The 10,745-nt window shown below is 39.5% G+C and overlaps 1 protein-coding gene across 2 annotated transcripts; it reads right to left on the minus strand.

Annotated features, from left to right (window-relative positions):
- Positions 1-613: 613 nt before the first annotated feature.
- Positions 614-10,534, minus strand: LOC123795235 (uncharacterized). Of its 2 annotated transcripts, none has more exons than XM_045801830.2 (6): positions 10,149-10,534; positions 6,012-6,162; positions 4,753-4,837; positions 4,220-4,407; positions 3,085-3,264; positions 614-874 (listed from the first exon to the last, which is right to left on the minus strand). In XM_045801830.2, the coding sequence occupies exons 1-5, from the start codon at positions 10,169-10,171 to the stop codon at positions 3,091-3,093; spliced, it is 621 nt and encodes a 206-aa protein (XP_045657786.2). In that variant the 5' UTR covers positions 10,172-10,534; the 3' UTR covers positions 614-874; positions 3,085-3,090. The 2 variants fall into 2 exon arrangements, with proteins under 2 accessions (XP_045657786.2, XP_045657787.1); XM_045801831.2 differs by having other exon boundaries at positions 10,264-10,531.
- Positions 10,535-10,745: the final 211 nt, after the last annotated feature.

Genomic DNA, 10,745 nt, shown 5'->3' on the forward strand with positions numbered 1-10,745 from the left:
CTGATTCACCATGTATTCAGTTCGAGTTTCCTATTGATACAGGATTTTGTATGCCCTTAATGCCTGCAGTTCTTGGTCATGTGGCTTCGAAGTTTCTTTCTGCCTATAGGTTAATGTCTCTGTGCTGATGGTCTTTTTTTCTGGCTGACTTCTGGGGGCTCCTTGCTCATTATGGCGACAAATGCTGTAAGGTTTTACTTTAGGACGCTTTGCAGAAGACATTTCTGCAAAGACTATAAAACAGAATGCTAGTACAGTCCTGTCTAAGCTGCAAAAACAGTGTATTAGTGCTGTTTTATTTTAGCTGTCCTGACTCCATATTTTCTTGTTGGGGACCCAGGCCCTGATCACCTAACTGTCCGACTAACTCCTAACATGACAGGATCGTGGAGGCCTGACTGTTGTGTAAGCTAAGGCTGTGTTTTGCCACTAGCAAAGCATTACATTAAGACAGTTGGGAGTTCCTGGAGCAATGTCATACTCTGCCTGTCTCAAGTATTTGTCAGTGGGCTGCAAGTTATAAGGAAATTTAATTTTATGTACATTTCCTTTTGCCTTTGTTCTTCATATCAAAAACGACACTCTTTGTTTTAAGAGTCCTTTGAGGCATCTGTCATAATGAGGATATAGAAAGTGGGAAACTTTATTCAACATTTTCCAGTTATTGATCAAGTGCTGGAGATGGAAATAGGAGCTAAGATTACAATGATAAAGATAAACTAGTCCTTGGTAGCGAGGCATCACCAGTGAGACAGAGTAAATGGGTAATTTAAATTTTCAAAATCATGCTGCAGTTGCAAAGCGAGTGTAAAGGAGGGCTACCCTACCCATTTTCGGGGATTCAGGAAATCCAAGGCTTCAAGGAGAAACTAGTCTGCAAAATAAAGGTGAGGATCAGTAAGAGAGGTTGTTTGAAGAAGTCCGAATACTGTGCACAGCTATCTAGAATAAAGGGGTAACCTGTCAAGCTTGTGCAACTGGAAGTAATTCATTATAACAAAAGCATAGCATGCAGATATTAAGTCAGCTGAAAGGGAAGTCCAAAAACACTAATGACACCCTGCAGACCCAGTATCCAACTAACACCTAAAACCGTAAATTGCAGCTGGAAAGTGAAAGACACCAGCCGGGATTTCAGAATCACATACTTTATGTATTATTTTTCAAAGAATTTGAGGAGGTAGAAATCAACTCCATAATACAAGATTAGGGTTCACGTTTTGTTTTTTCCAGTGTCAGACCTCGCTATCAGACCTATCTTTTGAACTGGCTGATGCTTTCCTAAGAATGCAAAATTCCCTGTTACCACCACCACCACCACCACCACCATCATCACCATAACCGTCATCCTTGTTTTTTCTTTCTTATCCTCCTGAGCAAGAATTGCATACTCCTTATAAAATTTCCAAAGATACAAAGGTTTATACAAAATAAGATAAGTATTCCTCTTATTCCTGATCTCAGAAACCTAGCTTCCCCTAGAAGGAACCAACATTGTTAGTTCCTCATGTTACTCCAGAGATCACCTAAGTGTATCCATACAAGTAGATATGAATGCCAGTTTTTGGCAAAAGCAGTGCACTATTCCTATTGGTTTGCACCCCGCTTTCCCCACATTACAGTATATCTAGTAAATTGTTCTATATCATTACAAATAGTGCTCTGTTACTCAATTTTCTGGCAATATAATATTCCACTGTATAAGTGTGCTAAAACTTATATTACCACTCCCATATAGATGGACATATAAATAGGTCCAGTCTTTAAAGTTATAGTCAGTGCTGCAGTGGACATCTTATAAATACATAATTTTTCTGTGTGTATGAGAGGGAGTGCATGTATGCCTTAAAACTGAAGCTGTGGGGCCAAAATGGACATCTATTAAAACTTAAGAAATACTGGACACAATCTGCAATAGATATTATACCATTTGGGCTCCCATGAAAGGACATGTTTTCAGAAACTTTGGGAACACAGTTTGATAGCATATGAGGTGAAACACTACATCTCATAGTTTTAAGTTTATTTCTCTTATTTTGAGTTACTTGAACATCTTTTCTATAAGCTAGAGTTTGCCCATTTTTATTGACTCGTGGCTCTTTATGATATATAACTTATAAAATCAGCTCTTTCCTCAGACATAAATCAAGGCTGTCTTCAGAACATTTTTGCCTTCTGGATTTCTTTAGGTTCTTTCTCACCACAACAAATTGTATCTTTATTTTTTATGTAGTTCTGTCAGTACCTTTATGTCTTCAGGTTTGACGGCATTTAAAAATAAATTTGATGTTCCAAGACAATTTATAAATTATCTGACATTTACTGATTTTATGCAGTTTTTTAATGTTTGAGGTCAAGCTGGAATTTACTTTGTGCAGAATTTACAATAGATCTAATCACTGTTTCATTCTGCACGGCTGTCCAGTTGTTTGACAACAGGTATTGTGCAGTTCATACTTTCCCACTAATTTGAAGTAATACTTTTCACATGCACTTAATTCCTGTATGTGGTGGGGTTCTACCTTTAGACCACACAGTGTGTTCTGTTGTTGTGTCTTTATGCTCAGTTGACACACTCTTCTAATTACTGCAGTTCTATAAATTTCATTGTACTTCTTCTGAATCGTCTTGGCTTTTTGATTTTTTTTTTTGATCGGCTCCATTTAAATTTTACAATTAACCTTTCTGAAATTGTAATTCAGAACACATGAAATTTATAAGTGAACTAAGAATTGATTTGCATATGAAACTGTCCTACTCAAGAACACAGTATGGATAGCCATTTGTGTAACGATTCATGTGCGACTTTCAAAAGCATTTTGTGTTTTTTGATAAATATATTCCAATATGTTTCTTTTCCAGGATATTACAGATTTGACCTCTTTGTCTTCAAATCTGTTACTTCCATGTCCATTTGAATTAACTGTCCAGCCACATTGACTATATCTTTTATTTACCAGTCATTGATGCCCTGTAGTAGGTATTTTATATTTTTCTATTAATATTTTGCCAAAAACAGAAAAGGTACATGCATGTAAAAATAAGCCACATCAAAAAGCTGTTTTGAAAAGTTGTAAAAATTACCTGAAATTATCCACAAGAGAAAAACTTGGCAATTAGTAAATACAACTCTTCTATCAGCTCACAAATTTTAGACCACCATGAAGGCTCCAGATTATTTTCTTTCTTATCGTTTGCCGTTGTCTTTGAAGTGCAGTAATTTTCAGTGTTTTGCTTTTTTTCAGTCAAATCTTTCATTTTGGCCTAAAAGCGTGTGATATATTCATAAAAGGAAAACATTTAAAAACTCCAAACATTCAGGAATAAGGTTTTATATTAACAATTTATAAAATTATCTGCATTTTCCTTTTTAACATATTCTCCCTTATTAGATCATTTACAGCAGGAATATCTCCTGGTTTAGGGTTGGGAAATGAGAAGAGGCATAGTACAACCTTAATTATATTCATCCATCACTAGGGTTTTGCAAGGTGCGAAACAGGCATAAGGACAATTGTTGTGAGATAGTCTAGCTAAAAATCATGCTTTTTAGGAGATAGCCTTTGATCTGAATGGCACAAATGCTCACCCACATCTTAGAAATAGTGGGAACTTGTAAGCTGGTTTAGAAATCTGATACAAACACTTCCAGATGGGAGAAGAGAGAGTCCCCTGTGTGCTGACTCAGGCAGGCCGTCCTCACCTGGAGACAGCACCAGGTCAGGAGCTGTCAGTCCCCCTCATTTCTGAGTCTGTGCAGAGCTGATAGTTTTAGGTCAGCAGGGATCTGTCTTAGGGTCACTGGGTGAGTAGGGTGCCTGAAAATTGGCAATAATCTTGGGAAAGTGAACCAATTGCTGCTTCTCTTACATACACCCAGTTAGAATATCTACATGATAAAGCTGGGGACCCCATTTAATATTGCTCCATGAGATCATCCAGGAATCCCTCAGAGTAGCAGCACATGCTCTGGGAAGGTGATTTATCATCTGTAAATGCTTGGAGCTACCAAGTTCTTACTGGACTCCCCGGAAACTCAATGTGAACACAACTCAAGTGCCTCGACACAAGCCATGACAAATTCAGGGGGTGTAGTGAATCAAATGCAATCAGTGGCCGTGGTGCTTCTCTCTCTGACCTCGCCCAACTTTCAACCCTCCCTTTCTGGGGTTTCAGGGCTTTGTTCTGCAGACCCTGCTCGGTCCCAGGCTAGGCTTACCTCAAGCCTCCGAATCCTCTCATCCTGCTCTTTCTCATGTTTTTCTCTCCGTCTCAGCTCCTCTTTCATCTGGGTCATGGATTCCTTGCAATATATTTCTAGAACATTTAACTGTTGCCGCAACTGTGTACATTTTTCCTCAAGAAGCTGCTTTTCCCTCTCTGCTGTCTCTCTTTTGTCCTGCTCCTCTGCTCCAGGAAGATTTTCATTCAGAGAGGAGAGATCACAGAGGTTAAGCCTGAAAGCTACAGCCCCCTGTCCCACAGCCCCCACTCTCTCAGACACCAAACCACCTTGAAAGAGCAGAGGGAAATGTCTGAATTCAACTGGTGACCACACCTCGAGGGCGGGTTGAGAACATGGTGGGAAAGGCCCTGACCGCCTGGCTGATGAGCCACCACACCCTGCCTTGGTGTTTTCAGATTTAGCAGAGTGTGCTTTCCCCAGAAGGAGAGGAAACGCCTTGCTTCAGGAAGATATTCCTGTCGGGGAAGGAACCTCCCACCCCATCGTGCACTGAGCCCTCCCCATACCTGCTAAGGCTCTTTGTGCATCACGGAGAAGCTGGTCTTTCTTCTTACAGCTTTCCTCTAATTCCTCCTTCATCTGCAGCAAGTCCTGGGGACCACAAGGGCAAAGACATATCAGGCAGGTCAAACCCGAATTTCCATCGAAATATTTGGAGAAAAAAACTGATTCACATTCCTTAGTTGCCCCCCCCCAGTACCCCCCTCTCCCCACAAATAGAATGTTCCAAGATCCTAGTTATCTCCCTACCCCCTCCAGCCTCCGGAAGAATGTGAAGTTTTATAAACACAACCTTGGGTTTTCCTTCTCCTCCAAACTCAGATACTTTATCTGAAGCAAAGTCAGTACGGACACTCAGGTGGCCTCCTTGACTGAATACTGGCAGTTTCAGTATTCAAAATACTGCTCTTTTTTTCTGCTTGTGGCTTCTCCAGTAACCTCCCACCCTGGATGGTATGTATAAATCTTTCAAAATTTATGTCACACTCCTCTTCCAGGAAGATTTCCTAGACCATCTTCCCCATGTGAAAGAAACCATTGTACATTAAATTTGTACATTTTTGTCAATTGTACATTTTAAATGCATGAAATTTATGGTATGTGAATTACTGGTTTTTTAAAAAATTCAATTAGCCAACATATAGTACATCATTAGTTTTTGATGTAGTGTTCAATGATTTATTAGTTGCGTATAACACCCAGTGAATTAGTGTTAAAAGAAACTTGAATAACTATCATCTCAGAAAGAAATACTCCATTAAGACTATTGGTCCGTTCCTGAACTCCCTGAGCCTTCCTTGTGATGTGTTGAGTCTGCCTTATATAAACTCGATGGCTCCTTGCAACTGTAACGTCCTGTGATTGTACCTATAAGGCATAATTAACAGTAATAAAACTAAAAGCAAAATAAAAATAAAAATTAATCTGGTAGCAGAATCTTCTCAGAGAAACTTGGGTTTCTGTGAATGGGAGAGAGTGCACAGAAAAAGCAGCAAGCTCAAAATAACATAAGCATGTTCCAAGCACATAGGGAAACTGCCAATATTCAGTCAAGGAGGCCATCTGAGTGTCTATACTGACTTTGCTTCGGACAAAGTGTCTGAGTTTGGAGAAGGGGATAAAATAGAGTAATAGTGTCCTTTATAACTCTCTTACTCAGAAGAATCAGAATCCTTCCACCATAAATGCTAGCTAATCTGTGGCCAATCAGGTAGCCTCTAGGTAGAGGGGGTAACATGAAAAATCAACTATTAAAACCAAGTACCAGGTACTGCTTCTGTAGCTCGTGATCTTGGGGGCACTGCATTGTGGAGGCTGCCCCACAGTGTAGGTTTGGGAGTACCAGGACCATTTCTGTGGGAATCTCACACCAGGACAGGGGTATCCCCGCGTTGTCCAGACAAGGAACTGCTCCACTGTGGAAGACATCGTAAAGGTCACTGTTAGAATCCCCAGCCCTGAATGAGGCAAGAAATTTAGGGGATCAATGAGATCCAAAATCAGACTACAATTCTAAAACAGTTTTTTAATGACCCTAAGCAGTTTGAAACTTTTCATCAATCTCATCTCCTCCTACTAATTAGTGTTTTTCTTCCATCACTGCAGGTAAAAATTTTAAGTATCTTCCTTTAGTTAACATGCTCTGGTATCTTTTGGATATCTTTGATATCTTTCTCAATGAAGCATATTAAGAAAACAGTTGATAATCATAAAATGCAATAACAACAACAACAACAAACAGTTGATTACAAAATCAGTAGAGGAACTAAACAGACATTTTTCCAAAGAAGACATCCAAATGGCCAGTATATGAAAAGATATTTAACATCACTAATCTGGGAAATCAGGGATATCTTAAAACCACAATGAGAGATCACCTCACACCTGTTAGAATGGCTGTTATTAAGAAGACAAGAGATAATTATTAGCAAGGATGTGGAGATAAGAGAACCCTTGTACACGGATGGTAGGAATATACATTGTAAAACAGTATGGAGTTTGCATAAAATTAAAAATAGAACTACCATGTAATCCAACAATCCCACTTGGGGATATTTATCCAAAATAATTGAAATCAGGATCTCAAGGAGATATCTGCACTCTTGTGTTATTGCCACAAAGCTGACAACAGTCAAGATATGGAAACAGCCTGAGTGTCCATCAATAGATGAATGGATAAAGAAGTCGTATACATATATACAATGGAATGTTGTTCAGGCATGAGAAATAAGGAAATGCTTCTATTTGTGACAACATGTATGGACCTTGAGGGCATTATGCTAAGTGAGGTAAGTCAAATACTATATGAGATTACTTATATGTGGAATCTAAAAAAAAAAAATGGGGATGTCTGGGTGGCTCAGTTGTTAAGCGTCTGCCTTCGGCTCAGGTCATGATCCCAGGGTTCTGGGATCAAGCCCCGCATCAGGTTCCCTGCTCAGTGGGAAGCCTGCTTTTTCCTCTCCCACTCCCCCTGCTTGTGTTCCCTCTCTCGCTGTGTCTCTCTCTGTCAAATAAATAAAATCTTTAAAACAAAACAAAAAAGAGTGAACTCATAAAAACAGTAGAAGGGTGGTTTTAGGGAATTTGAAGGTTGGTGGTTTATAAGGGTATAAGCTTGCAACTAGTAAATAAATAAGGCCTGGGGGTGTACTTCATAATGATTATAGACAACAATACCAGATTATAAACTTCAAAGTTGCTAAGAGACTAGATCTTAACTGTTGCCAGCACATACACACATATATACACAAATATGATAATTAAGTGACATGATAGAGATGTTAGCTAAGGCTAAGGTGGTAATCATATTGCAATATATAAATGTATCAAAGCAACATGTTTTACACCCTAAAATTTACACGATGTTGTATCAATAAAAATAAAAATAGATTAAGTGGTGAACAACTGAGGCATGGTAAATGAGATTATATTTATTCCTATTAAAATTCCGCTTACTGGAGGTCTGGGTGGCTCAGTTGGTTAAGTGTCTGACTCTTGGTTTTTGGCTCAGGTCATGATCTCAGGGTTGTGGAATCGAGCCCCCATGTCAGACTCTGCACTGGGCATGGAGCCTGCTTAAGATTCTCTTCCTCCCTCTCCCTCTGATCCTCCCCTGCTTGTGTGCACATGCTGTCTCTCTCTCTCTCAAAAAATAAATAAAATTCCACCTACTTTAAGGAACCAATTGTTGGAAATTTAGTTTTCTCTGGCATATATATATATATATATATATATATATATATATATATATATATATATATATAAGCTTTGAGAGGAGCATTTATCATACCCCATGTCTCCTCAGATGCAGTGGAAACTTGCAAACCCAGAAGAGTGAGTCTCACAGTAAAATAAGACCACAAAGTCATTGTCCTGCCTCAGAGTTACCCAAAGGATGCATACATTAGCACTTCTGTACTTTTCCATGGCGCAGAATGCGGAGTGGCCATCTGCAGAGTGCTGCCTTCATTATTCTCCAAATCTCTGATGAAGCTAAGGATGAAATACTGGATAACACCAGTGTGCAATGTTTTGCTGTCATTGATACAAGAACCTGCGAAGTAGGCTTATTATACCTGCTTTGCAAATGAGATCAGTGGGGCTCAGAAAGTCTAAGTAAGGTGTTTTTCCGAAGTACATAGTAAATAAATGGTATACTCATGATTGGAAACCTGGAAGATCTGTTTTACTGTTCTATGTTTTGCACCCAATTACCTGGCATGATAATTTTCCTCAAAAATATTGGCTACCCCATACTCCATGATCAGTAACCTCTAGAGGATTTCTGTTGACTCTCTTATCCCCAAAACACCCTTTCTAATGTGTTGTCATTCTGACCTAATGGGCTCCTCTTACTTCTGCAGCGTCAGGTTGTCATCCCACAGACCACTCAGCACTTTCCAGACCTGGCTTTCTCCTGGCACAGCAGGTGCCTCACTGGGGGTGCAGCTCACCTCAGGTTTAGGAAAGGTATCTTTTCATATTTTTATTCTTTGATCTTCAGTCTCATTTACTGTGGCTTTTTTTTTTTTTTTTTCAACACATGGGTTGAACATCTGTTATGTGCTACACATTGTGCTTGTGTGCTTGGATAAAAAGACAAGCTGTGGTCCCTGCCCTCAGAGTGATACTAAGGTAACTGTATGGCTTAGGATTAGGCTTCGCTGTGAAGATTAGAAAAAAATGTCTCCTCAACAATTTACATTGATTTCTCCCTCATAAATTTCAGGATCAATAATCTAGAGATGGTATATGCTTTTTGTTTCATAGGGATTGAGGCTTTAGAACCTTCTTATCATATGCTCAGTCATCTATAAGGGGTGGTCCATGGTGTGAGATGGTATGCCATCATATTTGTATTCTAATCAGGGAACAAACAATGGGAAGACAGGCCTCTCCTTTACTAACTCACCATGTCTACATAAAACAAATTGCTTCTTAGATTAGTCTGTATTCCCGTACACAACCACAAGAGAGGCTGGACTTGTCATATTATTCTGGGAAACTATGTGCCTGGCAAATAAGCAGGAGTCCTATTAGTACAGGAGAAAGGAAGAACGGAGATAAGGGGAGAGTTAACAGTGTTTCTCAGTAACCATCTCAAACTAGAAAGAGGACAGACAAAACGACAACGATGTTGTTGTTTCTTAGCAATTGTAATTATCTCCACTAAGTCTAAGCTTGAGGAGAAACGTGTCATGTCTATTCTGTTCCCTGCTCAGTCCCCACGTTGGGCACATAGTAGATTTGTGAAACTGAAATAATACTGAGGAAAGAGATGTAATTGAGTGATAGGGGCTAATTGAATTATGTGTTTGAGATGACTTAATTCAGTTTAAGAATACAAAAGAAGAAAAGCCTTGGGGAATTTTAAGGGGTGGGAGTCCTGGGAGAGCATGGGGTTTCAGAGGCAATGCAGACAGAGTGAGCATCCAGAAGCAGGGAGAGGTTAGCTATGTTAAATACCCAAAGAATTCACTGCAAGTATTGGTAGGATAGCCAGGGATGTCCTTAGTGAGCACGGACTTACTGGAGTGATGGAAATAGGCAGGGGAGAGGAAGGAGTGGCGGGATCCCAAGATATAGGTGCTAGAGTATTTAGTGGTGAAGAGTCACGGCCTCTGTTACTTATATATATATCCCCCCAAATAATAATCAGAATAAGAATGTAAATAGAAAAACTTCTATATCTGTTTAGAAAGAGAATGCAAATGTCACAAAATATCACCACAGGGTCAATCTAAATGAATGGTGTATAAGATTTCATTGTAGTCTTAAGCTTCCTCTGTAATTCAGATTTTTAAAAAATACATAGATTTTTTTGAATATGTAGATTTTAGAGCAAGAATATGTAAACAACATAAAGTAGAAATCTCAAATACATGGTTTTATATCTTACATAGTTAGATGTATCTTTTGCATTCCTCTTCTCAGTTCCCATTTTTATTTCAGATATTAAGGTTTTAAGCCCAAACCTAAAGTGCCTGTAAAAGAAAGTTTAGAAATGAACATACCTGCTTCACAGCACTGCTGGTCTGTTCAAGAATGAGCTTCCTGTTGTCTCTCAACTCACACTTGTTCTGTTTGTTCCGCCCAGAGAACGGGAGAACAGATTGAGGAAGTTCAGAAAGGAAAAGGAGGAAGAAACTGAACCTGAAAGCAAAACTACTTTAACTGTTTGTTAAATATTTGGAGAAGGCATGCCAGAACCCAGCCCGCAGAGCCTGAGAAAGTATAGGGCGGAGGGAGCTTAGAGGATCCCAGTCACTCTGTACGTGGGCCTTACTAAATGTCCACAAATGGACTATTACTGGAAGCCAAGGGCACAAGAGCTCCTGGCCCCAGGGCTCCCAAGCAGATCAGATTGGCTGCTTGCCATCGACAAAACCCAAAAACAGAGAGACCAGTGGTGGTGAAACAAGAAAGGGATTTATTTCAGGGAGGCCACCACCAGGAAGACAGAAGACTAGTGTCCCAAAGTCTGTCTCCAAAGTGC

The sequence above is a fragment of the Ursus americanus genome, chromosome 12 (assembly GCF_024610735.1).
Source record: "Ursus americanus isolate L20-20 chromosome 12, mUrsAme1.1.p, whole genome shotgun sequence".
Lineage (NCBI taxonomy): Eukaryota > Metazoa > Chordata > Mammalia > Carnivora > Ursidae > Ursus > Ursus americanus.

Excerpts from the sequence above, each read along its gene's own strand:
- LOC123795235 (XM_045801830.2), bottom strand. The coding sequence starts at position 10,171 with ATGCAAAAGATACATCTAACTAT. Across the intron at positions 4,838-6,011 it reads AGCTACAGAAGCAGTACCTG|GACTTGCTGCAGATGAAGGA; the intron begins GTACTTGGTTTT and ends TGTGGTCCCCAG. Across the intron at positions 3,265-4,219 it reads AGAGGATTCGGAGGCTTGAG|GCCAAAATGAAAGATTTGAC; the intron begins GTAAGCCTAGCC and ends ACACGCTTTTAG.